The sequence below is a fragment of the Urocitellus parryii genome, chromosome 1 (assembly GCF_045843805.1).
Source record: "Urocitellus parryii isolate mUroPar1 chromosome 1, mUroPar1.hap1, whole genome shotgun sequence".
NCBI lineage: Eukaryota > Metazoa > Chordata > Mammalia > Rodentia > Sciuridae > Urocitellus > Urocitellus parryii.
Genome location: NC_135531.1, coordinates 164,174,399 through 164,194,086, shown reverse-complemented (window position 1 = coordinate 164,194,086; position 19,688 = coordinate 164,174,399). Strand labels below are relative to the sequence as shown.

Here is a 19,688-nt window from a genome sequence, read left to right as displayed (position 1 = left end):
TTAAACACAAGTAGAAACTTTGTAATGAACTGAAAAGTCATGAGAGTTGCTGAATTTATTCTGTAAAAACTCATAAACCTCTCTTGCATGACTTAAGCAAAAGGATCACTGAAGTTGCCGTATTTCATGTGACATCTTATCACTTTATTAAAGTAAAAGCTGTAGCATCTGCTGTCAAATGTCTATTAAAATCACATAAATGCTCAGGAAAGTGCGTGGAATTGCAAGGCAGCCACTGAAGTGTACAGGAATAAGCAAAGTATGCTGCGCACAGCCAGTGGGGCACTAGTGACCTTCAAGAAGGAAGGAACTCTGACTCACCAAGCAGCACCCATGCACCCGAGTCAAGGTCATGGACAGCAGGTAGTGCAAACAGACAAGGATAGGAGTGACTTCCTCCAGGTGCACTTCCTAGAGTCACCAATTTATGGAGGGAGAGAGAATGGAGGCTGCTAGTGGCCTGGGAGAAGAACAGGGAGTTCTCTCTAATGGTGCATGGTTTCATTTGGGGGAGTTGAAAAGAGTTTTCAAGGTAGACACTGGTGAGGATTGTACCAATATGTGAATATAATTAAGATCACTGTGTCACTGTTCACTTAAAGATGTTTAATACAGTGCAAAAAATTAAAGGAACTTGCCCAACATCCTAGAGTTACTGAATTACATAATGATTTCTAAACAGGTTTTAAGCTTAGTCCATCTTAAACACTGAGAAGTTGGAGTAAGGAAGAATGGGTTAGGGTTTCCTCCAGCCTTGGGAAGCCAGTGAGAGCCATGGCCAGGGTTTTCATGTGGTCACCAGGCACACAGATCATGCTTCAGTGATTCAGGGGTGTGCAGAGCACAGAGGTTGGCAGGTGAAGACATATTTGACAAAGAAGTGTGTCCACAGGATGGAGCAATGCAAGGCAGGATGCTCTCCAGTCACCACTAGCATTTGGACTTAGGGTGGATCTTGGCACTCACTAAGAGCTGCACACCTTCTGCCATGTGAGTATGATGAAGCAGGCAGCATCCCTGAGGACAGACTAGTAGCCATATCTGTCCATTTCTGGGCTTCTTCATCCAGTTCTAGCAGGAGAAGATCAAAGACAAAAATTGATTTAAAGATTTTGATTCTATGGGGAATGAGGAAGAAATTCATGTTTCTGCACACTTTTGTAATAAAGAACCAGATTTTTCCTTACCCAGTGGATATTCCATCTTTGAATCAATACAAAGCACTGTTGAAGGATTAATGAGAGATTGCATTGACCAATTGATTTCCACACTAACTAACAAACTCAAATAACACTGATTACCTTAAGTTTAAAACTGTGGAAGTGACTAAGGTACTACCAACTTTACATGAAGTTATGCTTCTGTCTGCAGACGCTGTCTTCCTGCCTTCTAGATCTGAGAAGGTAAGCCCTCCAGTTTTAGAAAGGGCTTTCCAGATTCAGTCAGCATCAGGGAAAACATCATGATTTGGGTAGTTTAACCAAGTTTCATGTGTTTTAGATTTGGAATCTTCATTATTAAGTACATCATTTTTTGAAAGTAAGATATTGACAATTCATCTCTAAGAATATTGATCATGCAGGACACCATTAAAGCATCAATATGAATGACACACGTACACCATTTCCTGCTCACCTATTTATTTGGGCACCAATTAACTAAAAAGCCTCTCTTGCATGTCAGTTGCAACTTCTCAAGAATTAGGATTTGGTTTGCCAATTAATCAACACTCAACCTATGAAGCATTTATCATGTGAAACTTCAAAATGACAAAAATCCCTTTTAGTTAATTTTATCTTGATTTAAACATGTTTAAAAAGTAGATGAACCCGGGCGTGGTGGCACATGCCTGTAATCCCAGCAGCTCGGGAGACTAAGACAGAAGAATTGCAGGTTAGAAGCCAACCTTAGCAATGGTGAGGCACTAGGGAACTCAGTGAGACCCTGTTTCAAAATAAAATACAAAACAGGGCTGGGGATGTGGCTCAGTGGCCGAGCACCCCTGAGTTCAATCCCCAACACCAAAAATAAAAACAAGAAGAAAAATGAGAGATGAAAGATTTGAAATAGGTTTCATTATTACACATGTGATTATTTAGAAGGATATAAATAACAAGGGGCATTTAAAAAATTAATCTCTCTCCTATGTTTCCACTGACAGTGTCTCTTCTGTTGTTTGAAATCATGGAAAGTGGGAACACCAGTTCTGACTTCATTCTCCTAGGTCTCTTGGGCCACTCCAGGGCCCAACAGTTCCTCTTTGGGATAGTTCTTTTTTTTTTCTTTTTTAAATTTTTATTGGTTGTTCACAACATTACAAAGCTCTTGACATATCATATTTCATACATTAGATTGAAGTGGGTTATGAAATTCCAATTTTACCCCAAATGCAGATTGCAGAATCACGTCGGTTACACATCCACAATTTTACATAATGCCCAATTAGTAATTGTTGTATTCTGCTACCTTTCCTATCCCCTACTATCCCCCCTCCCATCCCCTCCCATCTTCTCTCTCTACCCCATCTACTGTAATTCATTTCTCTCCTTGTTTATTTTCCCATTACCCTCACAACCTCTTCTATGTAATTTTGTATAGCAATGAGGGTCTCCCTTCATTTCCATGCAATTTCCCTTTTCTCTCCCTTTCCCTCCCATCTCATGTCTCTGTTTAATGTTAATCTTTTCTTCCTGCTCTTCCTCCCTCTCTGTTCATAGTTGCTCTCATTATATCAAAGACAACATTTGGTATTTGTTTTTTAGGGATTGACTAGCTTCACTAAGCATAATCTGCTCTAGTGCCATCCATTTCCCTGCAAATTCTATGATTTTGTCATTTTTTACTGCTGCATAGTACTCCATTGTGTATAGATGCCACATTTTTTTATCCATTCATCTATTGAAGGGCATCTGTGTTGGTTCCACAGTCTAGCTATTGTGAATTGTGCTGCTATGAACATCGATGTGGAAGCATCCCTGTAGCATGCTCTTTTAAGGTCTTCAGGGAATAGTCCGAGAAGGGCAATAGCAGGGTCAAATGGTGGTTCCATTCCCAGCTTTCCCAGGAATCTCCAAACTGCTTTCCAAATTGGCCGCACCAATTTGCAGTCCCACCAGCAATGTACAAGAGTACTCTTTGGGATAGTTCTGACAATAGCTTTCATGGCTCTAGTGGGCAATGCCCTCATGATTCTCCTGATTCAGTGGGACCTCCGGCTCCATACGCCCATGTACTTCCTCCTGAGCCAACTGTCCCTCATGGATGCCATGCTGATTTCCACCACTGTGCCCAAAATGGCTGCTGACTACTTGACTGGAAGCAAGTCCATCTCCCCTGCTGGCTGTGGCTTCCAGGTCTTCTTCCTTCTCACTCTGGGTGGTGGGGAGTGCTTCCTCTTAGCAGCCATGTCCTATGACCGCTATGTGGCCATATGCCACCCTCTGCGCTATCCCATGCTCATGAGCTGGCCACTGTGTCTGAGGATGACCATGGGGTCCTGGTTCCTGGGAGCAGCTGACGGGCTGATGCAGGCAGTTGTTGCCCTGAGCTTCCCATTTTGCAGCAGGCAAGAGATAGACCATTTCTTCTGTGAGGCCCCTACACTGGTGCGCTTGGCTTGTGCTGACACGTCTGTCTTTGAGAATGTCATGTACTTCTGCTGTGTGTTGATGCTCCTGGTGCCCTTCTGCCTCATCCTGACCTCCTACAGTCTCACCCTGGCTGCTGTCCTCCACATGCGCTCCCCAGAAGCCCGCAAGAAGGCCTTTGCCACCTGCTCCTCACACGTGGCTGTGGTGGGGCTCTTTTATGGAGCTGCCATTTTTATCTATATGAGACCCAAATCCTACAGGTCAGCTCACCACGATAAGGTGGTGTCAGCCTTCTATAGCATCCTCACCCCTATGCTGAACCCCCTCATCTACAGCCTGAGGAACAGCGAAGTCAAGGGGGCCCTGAGAAAGTGTGTGGCCAGTGTGTGGCCTTGACACTTTATTAACAATACACTGCATTACCCCAGCTTTTGTGGTTGGGCAGAGTGAGTGGTGGGATTTTTAGAGTTGTAATTATACGGACCCCTCCTTATGAATTAGAGACACGATCCACATTGCCCAGGGGATACCTGGAACCACTGATGCTCTCTTTGAAAACATTGTTGATCTTAGCTGAACACTGAGTGCTGTGGCCATAACTTTTGCAACTTGAGGTTCAAGAGGAAAAGTACCACACTTTTCTTTTTCCTTCTTTGCAGTTTCACATGTATATTTATACTTAGCAAAGGTCTCTGCAACTTCTGCCTACAATTCTTTTCTCATTAAGTGGAGAGGTTCATCTTTTCAGTCAGACTGGAGCATTGCTGTGCCAGATTCTATACTTATGCAATATGTATTTCTGGATTTTTTAATTTTAAGTTTTCAGTTTGTAGTTGATTGCAGGTAACTGAGTCTATGGTGCAGGAAACCAGAGATAAGGGAGAACAATTGGATTCCCTTGGATCTGTATATCTGCCCAGCACATTTTACTTATCAATAAACCTGCATGTTTTAATGAGCTTTTACTCAAAAAGTGAATTCACTATTCCAGCAATTTTGGGATTATTATCTATGTTTCAACTGAGGTATAGTTTTTAAGAAGTATGATGCTCACAACCCAGCCTTTTCTTTCAAGCAATTTCAATAAATACAAGCCTAATAGTCTACACTGTAATCAAGAAAGGCTACATGCACCAGCCTCCCAAGTCCCTCCACCACCAGTGAAGCACCCTCAAGAAGGACCATGGGTCTGCTGTTTATCCCATTGTTTAGTTTGGCCAGTCCTATTCTTGTCCTTGGAACCCCATGATGAATAGTCCTACATCCTGTGTTTTTCTCTCAGTTCAAAGACTCCTCTGCGACTCTGCTCTCACCAGTTCTTCACCCTGTTTAATTCCTACAGGTCTTCTATTGTCTAAAATGCCACAATGTGTTACCCCATGTGTTTTGGAGGATGTCTGGACTATGTTCAGTTTGGATCTATGGAAATTAAAGCTTATTTGTGGAATCAAAAGTTGTTGTTGTTTTTAATAACTATTATTTAGGTAGATGGATGGTGAAATTTTTCTTGACTTGTTTGCTGAAACAGAATGTTAATATGACATTTCCACCACCACAGTGCTCAATATTCTTTTGCATCCATTGTTATAAGACTTTATTTTTTAGAACTTCTAGTGAGTGTCTTGGTAACTAATTTGTTTTTAGCTTTGCTTCCCCTGATTGCTGTGAAAGTCCTATATTTTTATAGTATTTTACTGTCTGATTTTTTTTTAATTTTGTTAACTGGATGTTTTTATTCTTGGAAAGAAATAATAAAGCATGTAGTCTCCCCAATGAGCCCAACTTGGTAGTTCATTCATGGACCATATATGACATTTAAAATGCTATATTAAATTTACTATAAAAGAAAAAATGAAATTATATATTCAGTTGTTTGTTGTGTATTTTCAAACACTCACTTTAATTCAATGGCTGAAGATGAACTGTTTTTACTAATTGTGTATTTGTGTAATATATCTTCATCCTTTCAATTTACTTTAAACAATGAAATTTACATGTTTGGTTATACTATGCATTTTGTTTTGTTCAGTATTTTTATGTTGTGCTAGGGATAGAACCCAATGCCTCATGCATCTTAGGCAAGCGCTCTACCACTGTACCCCAACCCCAGCCCTAGAGTAAACCCTTTAACACAGTCTTCCATTTCCATTGGAAGAATGATGACATTGATAATCTGAAATTTTATAGAAACATTTTATGCTAAAATATAAAATATTGGATAAAAATGATAAAAATAGAATTTCAAAAATGATGTTTCAGGTGGTCAGATTATATGTTTTATCTTTAACTGGTGAATTTTTATAAACCTATAATAATTTTCAGGGAAGATATGTGGCAAGCTTGCAAAGCTCTTAATTTTAAAATAAAATAATGAAACATATTTATGTGTTGTGAAAATGTATAGATATTATTTGTATGAAAGTCAGAGGAAAAAGTAATTAGTACAAATTCAACTCCATGAAAATAAAAATAAAATACTCAGAGATTAACTATTTTGTTTTTTACTTTGACTTATTTTATTCTCATCTGAATTACTTCTTTCACAACTTTTTATTTTCTTGAGTAACATTTAGTCCAAACTTTGTTTTCCACTTAAAAATAACATATTTTAGAGCAAGGTATTTCTAAGACACTCTATCCTCTGTAACTTTCAGATCTTTCTTGACACATGGATATTGCTAAAGTACAGGACAACAGAGTGGATTGCATTCCCAGGAAAGAGAGAATTCATTTACAAGTACCATCTCATTTACTGTTGGAAATCTGCCTCCTTTCAATGAATCATATCCTGGTAATAACAGTGCACTAGCCCTGCAGGAAGTTTGCTTCAGGGATCCAATATCCTGGGATTTGAGAATCATCTGCATTGAGTTAATAAGAAGGGAAAATGTCTTGTCATCCCATCCTAGTGAACATGCTCCTGTTGAGACTTCCTAAGCCTGATGGTAAGGTGCTCTAGGACTTTGGATGGGTGCCTCTCATTTTACACAAGCAACAGAGCCTTTTATACAAGTACAGAGTGGTTCAGGGCCAGAACATGGGAGCTCTGAGCCCTGTACAGTGGCTGCTCAGGAGGCAGGTCAGTGCCAAGACTTAGCCTGAGTGCTGGAAAGAGGTAGTGTTCTCTAAAGCTTACTTTGCTGTCAATTTTTTTTCATAATTTTAAGGCCTGTACATAATTTTAAAATCAAGAATTAAAGTATCTTGATCTCAACCAATAATCTCTTAACTTTCCTTTTACTCTCTGCAAACACATTTTGTAAAATTTGCAAAACATAACTGTTACTTTTTCAAATAGCATGACCATTGTAACTGTCACTGTGGGTTCCCTGGTAACATTTTCATAGTTCTATAATAGTTCTCATTGTCAATTGAAAAGGAACTTAAAGAACCAACAACCTCAGTGTACTCAAGGTGATTTTCCTTCCTTTAAGTTATTTCCAGGTACAAGGTTAGCTCTACATATTCACCCCATGTTAATGAACAAATTATATTTTTAAAATTATCACAGTGTAGTTGATAGTAAGCTATTCCAACAGGCAGTGCATAGTATCAGGAGAAACTGAAGTCTGAATGTTTGTGCATAAACACAGTAATTGTATTAAACCTGTCAATTTCTACAGAGCCTACACTTTTTCTATGCTTAAATTAAATATTGATTTCATTTTATCAGGTTGAAATTAGGCAAAAAATATTGATGGGGAATTCAGGAACAGTGAGAGATGCTCAGGTTCAGCTCTGGGTTAGATAAATGCAGTGAATCCTCTCACTTAAACCTGTGCACCTAACTCAGGGAGGTTTTGAGTAGATGAGAACAGTGGTTTCTATGATGAAGTGAGAGCTGACTAGGAAACAGTAACAGATTAATCACTCTGTCTTCACTCCTGTGTTTTCCTTATGACTTTGGGATATGGCTTCTATCCACATTTTAAAACACGGACTGCAGACAGGTGTGCATACCCCTCAGGACCTGTCACTGCCATAGTAGAAACCAGTAATAATGTCATGCACAAGCCCACCTGCATGCCCTCAACCCACTCCTGTGGAATGGGGGGTTCACTGGAACACACTGACGGGTTGGCCAGTGATTAAAACTACAAGGGGGACGGAGCTACTGCTTCCCATGGGTTAGGTCAGCATTGCTATAGTCAAAAGTTTTCATTTGTGGTAAATTAATATAGTATTTCTCAACTACTTTTTTGTGCAATAAGGGTGTTTGGGGCACTGCATCTGCTGAGAATGACTATCACAGTGGTGTGCCCTACTTGAATTAACTTGTCAGTTACCAGGAAGCTTATCCTTGGAGGCAGCCTAAGCCTTGGAAAGTCCATTATTTATTTCATGTTATTTGATTTATTCGGTACATGAGTCTTGACACTGTTGCAATTGCAATGAAACCTGGGAATGGGGAAACCTAGGAGGACTCTCTCAGGCCTGCATTCTGGAGTCATGTTCTCTAGTTTAAGAACAAACATTTCCCTGTGATTTTTCAGGAAACTAAAAAAAACCATTTTCTAAATACTCTCTTTCTACATCTGCAATTCTAAAATGTAAGCACAGTCTGACTCATTTATCTGTTGTAACATTAGATAAGACGATCCTTGACCAAGTGGAGCTTAGGGCGATATTTGCCACAGCTATTATCCATGTTGGAAGTGAGCTAACACTCTGTCCCTGGGAGACCTAGTGAAGGGTGCTTTATGGTAAATTCTGTGATTGATTGAAGAAAACTACCCTATTCAGGACAAATCTAAGTATTGGTCAGCAAGATATGTGACATGCACCTTCGGTGGAAAGATTGTAGTTTTTTTCATTCTGGGGAGCCACACTGAAGTGGGTAGACATACACTGTAGATGTAAGAAGTGAGCTCTCCATAATCACAAAGCTTATGTAATTGGGAAATAAGCAACAGCAGGATGTCATTGTTTTCAATTTGGAGAGAAAAAAAGGGCAGTGAACTGACAATTCTTTGTCCCCACAAATGTTTCCTGAAATTAATTGTATGGAGGCATACATATTTGTATTCATTTGGCCACAACATCTATTTTTTTTGTGTGATGAACACATTCTAGGATTTTATCATTTGATTTAATGCTTCCAAATTTGAAAAAAAAATTGTGAAAATTATAGTGTACATGAAAATATCCATGATATATTAACTCAAAATTATTCTTTAGCATATTGATTTTACTACTTCAATTCTTTAAGTATATTAATTTTACTAATTAAAATTAATTTGCTAATTTATGAAGAATTTCAAGACTAATAATGAAAGGGCACAATAGTCTTACAATGATTAAATTAGCAGTGCTCTTGTGGGATTGTTGTGTATTCAAAGAATTTATGAAACATGGACAAAGTTCAGAGTCCAAAGTGATGTTGAAAGTATTGTCTTTTAAGTATACACACACACACGCACACACACACACACACAATATTATAATCCTAAAGTACTTATTTATTTTTCCAAAATATTTGGGTAGGCAGTATCTATTCAAGACCAATTGTAATAATATTCTAAACCTAATAATTATGGGCAATATTTGTGGAACTGAAGGGTCATGCATGCTACAATGTTTTTGCATGAATTTTCTTTTGTAATCACCAAACAATAGAAGAAGTGCATACTATCCTAATACATATTGTTAGGCTGTCCAGTCTGTACAGAATAAAGTTGAGGTGAATATTGATTTAAGTTTCCTAATTTTATCCATCTACTGGTAAGATATATAGATTTTTAAGGTTAAGTCACCAGACCACAAATCTGTATTTCTGTATGCACATTATTAAAAGAAATGATTCTATTGAGATAAGGAAAAGAAGACAAATGCATATTAGTTCTTTAATTTTTAGAATTTGTCTTAACAACTCACATAAATTTCTGGATTTTCGGTGTCCACTTGTTAATATGCAGACATTCCACAGGATACTTCATGTGGAAATTTAAATAGAAAGGAGTGTTCAGTGAGTGAAAAGTTCATCAGATCACAAAAATGTTTTGAAATACTTTTAGTGTCCAATGATTTTCTTCTTCACATATGAATAGAGAGTGCAAATTACATTGGAGTATTTTATGCTCTGCAGATTTTGTAGGAAGCTGGTGTTGGCACAGCTGTTGCTGTTTTTATAAAACACGTGTCAGAGAGTAAATCCACAGCAGCAGGAAGCCAGGGCTGGAAGCCTCCAGGGCAGTGTGAGGTTCTCCCAAGTCTGGGACCTGCCTGGGCATGTCTCAGGGGGCTGGTGACCTGCCCCACATCTCACACACCTTTTCTGAGTAGATTTGTGCAGGACTTGGATGCTTTCCTTCTACTCTCAGGCTAATTTAGCTACCCATAATCATACCTCTGTCCATGGTACACTGTGCTGCCTGGCTTAGCCACAGCAAGCCCTCCTTCATCTGTGGTTGAGCCAGTCACAGAGCACAGCCTTTCCATCCACACCACGCAGTGGGAAGACAAGCTTGGACCAGTGCATTTGTAAGACTGAGATATATGATAGCAGTATTTGCTAACAGTGAAAATCAATACCAAACTCACAGTGATTATGGATATAGTTTACATAGCAATCAGTGGCACCTTTATCCCAAAATTATGCAGAGCATTCAGATTTGAAAAGCTACTCACATAATGCAGCCTATCCATATATGAGTAACAGCATGTAAGTCCACCAACATGGGTGTATATAATGCAAATTTTGGTGCTAAATAGTGTTATAAAATTTTGGATTCTATAAAATAGTTCAGGGAAGATATCTACAATATATATAAATGATAAAATAAAGCAATTGTGTATAAATAACAAGATGTGTAAGAAACATTTTCAATAGAAAGGAGAGGAAAATATTTTACAATGAATTTGCGGATTAATCCAGGCGTCAAGGAGTAGAACAGTTTCTGCCTTGGTATCTTGGGAAATGTGACTCAAAACTTATTTTCATGGTATTATAACTGGCAAATTATTACTGCTCCTGAAAATACCTAACAACATCACAGCTGCAGGAATTGAAAAAGATTGACAGCTGAATATAGTGAGAAAGTAAGGGATTCATTTATCCTCAAAGAATAAAGGCAACAATTTAAGATTGATTACTACAGAAAGTCTTACCACATATAAAGGACTTAGATCACAATATGAGTATTAGAGAGTTACCAGGCATTTATGAGTATAATATGCTATACGCATAATGTCTAACTGATGCAGCAGTGATTAAGAATTGGTAAACTGGATGTATATATACATACATATGCAATTAAGAGAGCATGATAGTAATATGTTCAATATTATAACAATAATGTTAAATATTATGATAATTAGAACAATGGCTGTTTTGATAACAAGAACATCTAAGTATTTAAATTTAAAGAGCATTGTTGGCATACTACATTAGTCACTATAGCTGCAGTGTTTATTAGAGGTGTGCTGCCCACTTGCAAAATTTATCTTGGGTTTTAATTAAATTGAAAAAATAAATCAGAAATGGCCTGCTACACATAGATTATGACTGAACCCATGCATTTTTTATTGGTAGTCATTAATCTATTATTCTCTGTACAAACTTAAATTTATAAGGAGAAGATAAATCTCACTGAGGTGTGAGAAGAGAGCTTTTCACCCATGCAGGACATCATGGCAGAGAAACGCCATCTGGAGGTTTCAGTTACAAGAGAGCCATCTCTATGATTAACAGAGAGGCTCTGTGTCCTGTTCATAATCCACACTAAAAGAAGCTTGTTTGGACCAGTCTTAAATAACAGACTGGTGCTTGTCTCCTGCCAGTAAAAACCTAGGATTACTTAAGTGTGAGAGCCTGCAAGTAGCACAGTTTGTTTCTTCATGTTATTTAAGTTCCTCTAAGAAATTATCAACTTTTAAAATAGGAATTTTCAGTCTAACATAGGAGCTCTTTGAGTACCTACTAGATGTGGAAGACAGTTGCCCGGAGGGTGTTGTACTGACCAATGTCTCCTGATCAGGAGGAGAAGTGGTGACCAGGTGAGGAGGTGGGCATGGTGGGGCACACCCCTGCCTTTGTGGAATAGAGAAATTTAGTCATGTTTTCTTTCCTAAACAGCAAAGTCTGATTTCAGTGGTTATACATTTTGTTTAGATTGCTTATTTAAATTTTAAATTTCAATTCATCCTAGCATTGAAGAAAATCTCCAGAAACTTCCTTAAATACAAGTGTGAGAAAACTGAAAAGTTACAATCACAAGAGAAAATGCAGCATCCACTAATCTACATGAATTCAAAAGTCCTCCAAAAGGGAGATATTCCAATGTAGAAACCTGGGATTACACAACATGGCTTCTTTGGGCCAGGATGACATGAAAGGCATCACACTGGCAATCACAGGCCAAGCATCAGCCTTCTCAGACTAGCACTCTGCTGCAACCTGAGAGAGAGGTTTGTATAAGGCCGTGTATACATTTTTTCTAATTTAGCTGGAATTGAGAATATACTAAACTCCTGGCAGCTATGAACCATGAATGCTGTGGAAAATGTTTTGCTGGAGAGAAGAAAATTAAATAACTAGGCCTCCAGGATAAGGCTTTCTGTCAGGTGACCAAGCCATTTTAAGGAAGTTCCAGATACTCATTTTAACCAGGCCAGATTCCTCAGACATTCTCCTGCCTTCCAGGTTGCCCATAGCCATGGAGAACTCCACTGACTCCACGGCGATGAACTTCATTCTCCTGGGGCTCTTTGACTACACAAAGACCCATCGAGTGCTGTTTTCTCTGGTGTTCATGACCTTCATCACCTCCCTGGTGGGCAACATCCTGATGATCCTGCTCATCCACACAGATCCCAGACTCCACACCCCCATGTACTTCCTGCTCAGCCAGCTCTCCCTCATGGACTTGATGCTGGTCTCCACCATCATCCCCAAAATGGCAGCCAACTACCTGCTGAACTCCAGGTCTATATCTCCTGCTGGCTGTTTTTCCCAGATCTTCTTGTTACTCACTCTGGGAGGGGGAGAGTGCTTCCTCCTGTCAGCCATGTCCTATGACCGCTATGTGGCCATATGCCACCCATTGTGCTACCATGTTCTCATGAGCCACAAGCTGTGTTCCCAACTGGTAGCAGGCTCCTGGCTTTTGGGAGAAATTGATGGGCTGATGCAAGCCAGTGCTGCTCTGAGCTTCCCCTACTGCCACTCCAGGGAGATAGACCACTTCTTCTGTGAGGCACCTTCATTGATGCGCCTTGTCTGTGCGGACACCACTGTTTTTGAGTTTTTCATGTACATCTGTTGCATCCTGATGCTCTTGATCCCTCTGTCTCTCATTGTGGCCTCATACAGTCTCATCCTGGCTGCTGTGTTAAGAATGCATTCTGCTGCAGCCAGAAAGAAAGCCTTAACCACCTGCTCCTCTCATCTGGTTGTGGTAGCGATGTTCTATGGCACCCTCATGGTCATTTACATGAGACCCAGGTCCTACCACTCAGTGGGCCACAGCAAAGTAGTCTCTGCATTTTACACCATCTTTACTCCAGTGCTGAATCCCCTCATCTACAGCGTGAGGAATAAAGATGTCAAGGGGGCCTTCAGAAATTGGCTGGGCAAGACACATGCTATGTGATTCCAACACGAGGATTTACTGAAATGGCACATCCCAAAATGTACTCATGCTGTCATTACAAGTTACTAGTTTATTTTCTCTATTGAACTTCTGATTTTGTGTTCTTTCAGTTTATTTTGTTTTCACTTTGCCATTTTACCTTTTAAGGTATTTTTGTGCAGTGTTTGGTGAATCAGTTACAAATTTTATTGTGATAGGCCTAGGCTGATTCCCTCTTAAAATTGGGAGCCATCTCACCACATGAAAATCTAATTTTAGCTTTACTATAAATTACTGCAAATTCTGATCTTGCTTGGAATGCCTGCCCTTGCCTTGAACTTACCCATGCCTGACTCTCTCTGACCAGATAGCAGCCCTGTCTAAACTTTAATGATGCTTCATAAATCTTGGCCTTCCCTGCCAAGATAAGGACCCTCACTGAGGCTCTAATGATCTTCATGAATTCTGATGTCGGGGTCAAAATGTAAACTAGCATTAGTGTTATGCTCCTCAGAGTTTTGTTATTTGTGACCCCCCTTTGTGTAACTTTCTGGGCTATAAAGATAGGCTGCAAGAAAGGTGCAGTGCTGTCTTGTTCCTGCTTTTTTTGTTGGGAGAGGAAGCCTGGCTGGTCGAAATAATAAGCTTGCTTTAATTTGATTTTAATTGGAGTCAGTGGTCTTTTCTTTGTGTCCTGGTCTAACACCATCTCCTTGGGTAGATGCCAGAATCTTTGGATAAGAACATGTTGGGGGCCATGTTCTTGCTTGCCCACTGCATCCACTTGGTTTCAGGTGCAGTTAAACCCAGGGCTGCCCTGTTGGATTTCTGTCTGGTTGAGATTCCCATTGCTGAAGACAGGTGTTGAAGGTGCCTCTCATTATTACACTGCTTTCTCTGTCCTCACATCGAACAGTGTTGCTTTATATATTGGGTATGTTTTATTCTCCTGCTGAATCATCTCCTGTATGAAGATGGTGACTTCAACTCTTGTTTCTTTCAGCATAAGTCATTTTATCTGAATTCAAGCCTACCTGGCTGCTCTCTTTGGCTTCCATTCATGGAATATCCTCTTCTTTCCTGCACTTTCCTCTGTGTGTTCTCACATGTGAGGGGTTCTCTTTGAAACACATGGGGTTGCTCTTTGGTGTTTTTAACAATTCAGCTGCTTAACGTTTTAGAACCAAAGATTGTATGCTCAATTTATTCATTTGATGTTCAAATGATGTAATTATTAATAGGTAAGAAGTTATTTCTTTACCTTGTTTTTTTTTCTATTTTTGCTGTATGTTAATTCTTTTATTTCTTACTGAATTCCATGTAGTTAAGCAATTTCATCTATTGTTATGTTTTGAATCTTTGCTTTTGATTTTCATTGCATCAGTTTTTTTGCTTAGTGATTACTACAAACTCTGTAGAGACTATTTTACAGTAATATCAGGTTATATTAATCAAATGGTTACTTAATTTTGATTACCTTCAAAAAAAAACTAAAACAAGACAGGTGTCTTCCAGTTGTACAGCACTTGTCTAAAAAGAATAAGGACCTGTTCTCTGTCACCAGCCCCACAAATATAAATACATAAATGTGAATACACTCCATTTTAACTCCACTCTCTCCTCATATTTACAAGGTAAGTTGTCATGATCTATAACCTTGTATCTTGTATACTTTTGAACAAATAATGGTTATTTTTAATAGATTCACCTTTCAAACTTTGAACTAAGGAGAACCAGGGTACATGCCCCATTGTGTTGCTGGTGTTTTGATTGTGACTTCAGACTTCTCCTTCACTGGGCTTTGTTCCTCTGATTGTGTTTCTGAGGCTCAGCAAGGCCCTGTCTTTCCCTGACCCTTGACTTGGTGCCTGTGTTTACTGGTGAATGCCATGTGGTGACGTAGGAGCTCTGCTGTTCCCAGCCTACTCTGTGAGCAGTGTTCTGCTTGACGTGGACCTTGAATCAGGAAGTCACATGCTCTGAGCAGCAACTCCTCCTTCACTACTCTAAGGGGAATGATTTACAACACAGGGAATCAACTTGAGTGTATGACCAGCTAACTGTGCAGTTGTGGGAGAGAAGTGAGTCCAAATTCTGACAGTAACACATTGTGTTTGTCTTTTCACGTTGTGTAAAATGTGCACTTGTACCGAAACACAGAATGGAAGGTACAGATTTATCCACATGTGGTGTCTTCCTCTATGACTGAGGAGGTGTGATCACTATCTCTGGAGACAAGGGGAAGATTTCCCTTGATGCACCATGAGCAGTAAACATTTTTCTTTCTCTTTGATGTCAGTGTCACTTCATGACTTGTGCTTGCAAAAGAAAAGTGAGTGACAGAAGAAAGGGTTCTCCATGGAAGCAGAGCTTTGGGAGCCTTCCTCTTGCTCCTCGTTTGCTTGTCTGCTATGGTTGGGGCACAGCCTTCCTAGGGTCCAGTGAGTTTGCAGCAGTTTAAGCAGAAGGAAAGTTCCTGTGGAGCAGAGGTGAGGAGCACTCACACTCACCAGGACATGGATGGGGCATGTCCTGCACTGGGCACCATGGAGATCTGGGAGTGACACACCCACCTCCCAGCTCCAGGCCCTCTTCAGGTAATGTCTGGCCACTAGCAGTGATCCCATTCCTCTCGATGATGTTTACAGAAAAGAGTTCAGAATGCATTCCAGTTAGACCAGATGTACATCTGTGAAGACAATGTTCAATATTATTATGACAGTTTCTTGAGTAGAATCTTATAAATACTATGAATTGTATATATAGAATTAGGAATGTGGCTCTCAGTTTTTGAAAGAAAAACACTCACATTCAAAAAGAAATTGTAACTCTACAAAGTAGAAAAAGGTGTAGAAGTGGAATTATTATATTATCAATCTATGCTGAGCCCCTCCCTTGACTCAGGCAAAGGCAAGGCCCCACTGAGGTGGATGATGCAAGGTATTCAACCTCTGGAGGAGCACAGTATGTTTCTGGGAATGGGCTGGTTTGTTTTTCTATTCCTGTTAATAAGTATAGTTGGGACTTCTCATATGACCATTAAGTATGAAGGAAAAAACATGACTTTCCCAATTAATGCAACCACTTCAAAAGAATAAATCTGTTTGCTCTAAATGCAATGATTCAGCTTTGGAATGTAAATTGTTAATGTTTAATGAGAAATCCATTATAGAAAAACATTCAAGGAAGTTTTTGAGAAATTAAATTAAAATCTAGAGAAGAAAAATTAATATTAAGAAGACAGATTAGTACTTGGTACTGGGCAACTTGTTCTTGTTCCTGTGCACAATGGTTTGGTGTTCTTACTCTTGTTTGATTAAAATTAGTAGCCTCTCTTTTCAAGTTAACCACATACCATAACCGCGGCGCCAGTTCTAGTCAGTAATTCAAGAAAGAATAGTCAAGGTATAGGCCAATAGTCTGGGACATTTCTAACTATTATTAAAAGCTAACTAAGCAGAAACAGCTCAAAGCAAAATGTGAACTGAAAGTAAAAATGCTTGCTTATTCATAAGCCAAGATATATTCTTTTTTATCTAATTGTAGCTACATAATACTTTGTTTCTTTGAATAATGATTCCTGATTTATAACCACAAAATACTGGGAGCCTGCCAAAATGAAAAGTATATATGATTAACTTCACAAGTAAAGATTGGGATTCAGCACCTTCACTTCGTGTCCATGTTGTTTCTTGGCTACCTTTCATCTCCTCCTCACCATCCATTCGTCTCCTGAGACCCCTTGCCAGAGCTGGACTCTGACAAATCTACTAAATTAAATGTGCCTCACAGTGAGCAGAAAATCTTCACCTGAAATTATTAGGTTTTTGAGTTTCCAGGTTTTTTGTAGAGGGAATTGTTTTTACAAATTCAACATTACTGAATTAAAGCAGTGCTGCTCCTAGGGCACTGCTGAGCATGTTGATGTAGCTCCCCTCCCACCCATGTATGCCACATAAGCAATGGTGATAGTGACTGGCTTGGAATGTAGATTTGCTCTTGAAGGCATGGCCTCAAGCAGAAAGAGGAGGGACAATATCCAGGAACAGTGGGCCTATTGACAGGCCCATTAGGTGTTTAAGAGCTCTTTTCATTCCATCCTTGTTTAAATGTACCCCTGTAATCAGCTCTACCAGAGAGTTATTTCCTTTAAGTGATGAAACATCTTTAGCACATACTGTTAGAACTGTACAGTATCAGTGATAACATAAAGAGATGCTTAACATTATTTGATATTATTGCCCCAATTTATTTTCATTCCATTTTATTTTCAGGCCCTAATTTTCTACATAAATCATACATGGCACAGTATTTTATTGCCAGATATCACCAAGTTATTGAGTTCAACATTTTTATACCTAAAAAACAATAAATGCAACTATTTTTCCTAGGCAGACACAACTATTCACAATCAAATATAATTAATTTATATTCTGGTTTTTGTCCATATTAATGTAACCAAGTGTCAGAAAAATTGAAGAGTGTGTTCATCTTTAAAATCTCAAACATCCATGGACAAATTATTCTAATATTTTCCAGGCAATATTTATTGTGTTTATTTTGAGTTTCCACCCAACGGCCACAATTTCACTTCACTCATAAAATCCAGTGCTTCTCAGAGGGATTCACATGCTTTGAGATTCTGTCCCAGGAATCTCTGTGCTCTCCTCCCCAGCTGTGCTCCCTTTGCCCCATGCCAGCTCTCCAGCTCCACTGTCTAGGGCCTGCTTTGTCCTTTGCAGGTGAAGAATTCCTCCTCTGAGCACCAAACTACTTAATGTCCCCACCCCCTCACATGGCTCACCTCCCTCTTCTAGAGCTCAACTCAGACATCAGTTCCTGCACCCAGGTCTCACTCAACCAGGCCATTCAAGATGGCACCACAGAAGTGAGCACTATTTCTGTTCTTTTCACCTATCATCCACTTTTAATTTGTATTTGGTTTTTATCACCTGTAATAATATGGATTTATTTGTTCATTTATGTGTTTTCAACCTTTCCCCAGAAGTTTCTTGTTTTGTACTAAATTCTTAAAATGTTACAGTGCCAACACTTCCTGGGATGGTTAATAAATTGAATGCTATCTAAGATGAAGTCATAAAGGCTATATTTTTATACCCATCTAGTATTTCCTCATTGTTGAATGTCCCATATCATGTGTGGGCCCCATAAGTCTCAGAAGTTCCTGTTATGAGGTAATGAATGTAGTATTGCTATGTCATATGCATTGACACTTGTGTCCCACTTTAGTGTGGTCTCTTGGGGCATCTAGTTGGTTTTCTGTGGCTGTCCTTGCTTATTGACGGATACTATGAAACAATCTGTAGCCACTACTTCATTCTCAATATGTGAAATCTTTGGAAGGGAAAAAAAGCAGGGGGTGGGGATAACCAGAGAAGCCTCTGTGTTATCACAGGGCCAGCAGCTGCTCAAAAGTGATAGTTGGCTCAAGGCACTGAAGGGAGCAGAAGCAGCATAGCTAGAATGTGTGTCTTTCTGTCTTTACTGTGGTGCAGGAAGTTGGAGGCTCTTAAATTTCAGCTCTATTTTATTCTGTTTCCACAGAGTTTGCTCCTGATGATTGTGAATTGTGACATATATTTTCCATCCAAAGATAGTAGAACGCAAACATGAATCCTTTCCTTTTAACCATCAGTATCCCATGAGGAATCACAAGATTTAAGCAACACCTTAATTGTTTTATTTTTGCTTTTTTATCCCTCTCACTAAACTTTAACATTAAGACTGCCAATCTTTCCCTCAAGAGTCTAAAATTTTTGTCAACCTGTCCTGTAAAAAGTGAACTGCTGGTGCCTCTTCTGTTTGAAATCATGGCAGGTATGAACATGAACACTAGCTCCACCTTCATCTTCCCAGGACTCTTGGGCCACTCCAGTGCCCAACAGTTTCTCTTTGGGATGTTTTTGATATTAGTTCTCAACTCCCTAGTGGGCAATGCCCTAATGATTCTCTTGATTCAGTGAGACATACAGCTCCACACTCCCATGTACTTCCTCCTGAGCCAACTCTCCTTCATGGACGCCATGCTGGTTTCCACCAATATACCCCAAATGGCTGCTGACTACTTGACTGGAATCAAGTCCATCTCCCCTGCTGGCATGGCTTGCAGATCTTCTTCCTTCTCACTCTGGGTGGTGGGGAGTGCTTCCTCTTAGCAGCCATGTCCTATGACCACTATGTGGCCATATGCCACCCTCTGCGCTATCCCATGCTCATGAGCTGGCCACTGTGTCTGAGGATGACCATGGGGTTCTGGTTCCTGGGAGCAGCTGACGGGCTGATGCAGGCAGTTGTTGCCCTGAGCTTCCCGTTTTGCTGCAGGCGAGAGATAGACCATTTCTTCTGTGAGGCCCCCATGCTGGTGTGCTTGGCTTGTGCTGACACATCTGTCTTTGAGGATGTCATGTACATCTGCTGTGTGTTGATGCTCCTGGTGCCCTTCTGCCTCATCCTGACCTCCTACAGTCTCATCCTGGCTGCTGTCCTCCATATGCGCTCCCCAAACTGA

At 39.8% G+C, this 19,688-nt stretch overlaps 2 protein-coding genes and 1 pseudogene across 2 annotated transcripts; all 3 read left to right on the top strand.

Moving 5' to 3' along the window:
- Positions 1-2,184: 2,184 nt before the first annotated feature.
- LOC144256837 (olfactory receptor 2T8-like) lies at positions 2,185-12,242 on the top strand. The gene is made up of 4 exons (XM_077802448.1): positions 2,185-2,252; positions 3,128-3,976; positions 6,970-7,034; positions 12,232-12,242. Exons 1-4 carry the CDS (start codon positions 2,185-2,187, stop codon positions 12,240-12,242), a joined length of 993 nt encoding a protein of 330 aa, XP_077658574.1.
- Positions 12,243-12,244: 2 nt separating this feature from the next.
- LOC144256835 (olfactory receptor 2T33-like) lies at positions 12,245-13,180 on the top strand. Its single transcript, XM_077802412.1, has one exon. The coding sequence runs from the start codon at positions 12,245-12,247 to the stop codon at positions 13,178-13,180; it is 936 nt and encodes a 311-aa protein (XP_077658538.1).
- Positions 13,181-18,999: 5,819 nt separating this feature from the next.
- On the top strand, positions 19,000-19,688 carry LOC113178600 (olfactory receptor 2T33-like; annotated as a pseudogene).

Coding starts and splice junctions, on each gene's coding strand:
- LOC144256837 (XM_077802448.1), top strand. CDS start 2,185: ATGGAAAGTGGGAACACCAGTTCTGACTTCATTCTCCTAGGTCTCTTG. Junction 2,253..3,127: donor GGCCACTCCAGGGCCCAACA/GTTCCTCTTTGG, acceptor GCAATGTACAAG/AGTACTCTTTGGGATAGTTC. Junction 3,977..6,969: donor AGAAAGTGTGTGGCCAGTGT/GTGGCCTTGACA, acceptor TCAATTGAAAAG/GAACTTAAAGAACCAACAAC.
- LOC144256835 (XM_077802412.1), top strand. CDS start 12,245: ATGGAGAACTCCACTGACTCCACGGCGATGAACTTCATTCTCCTGGGG.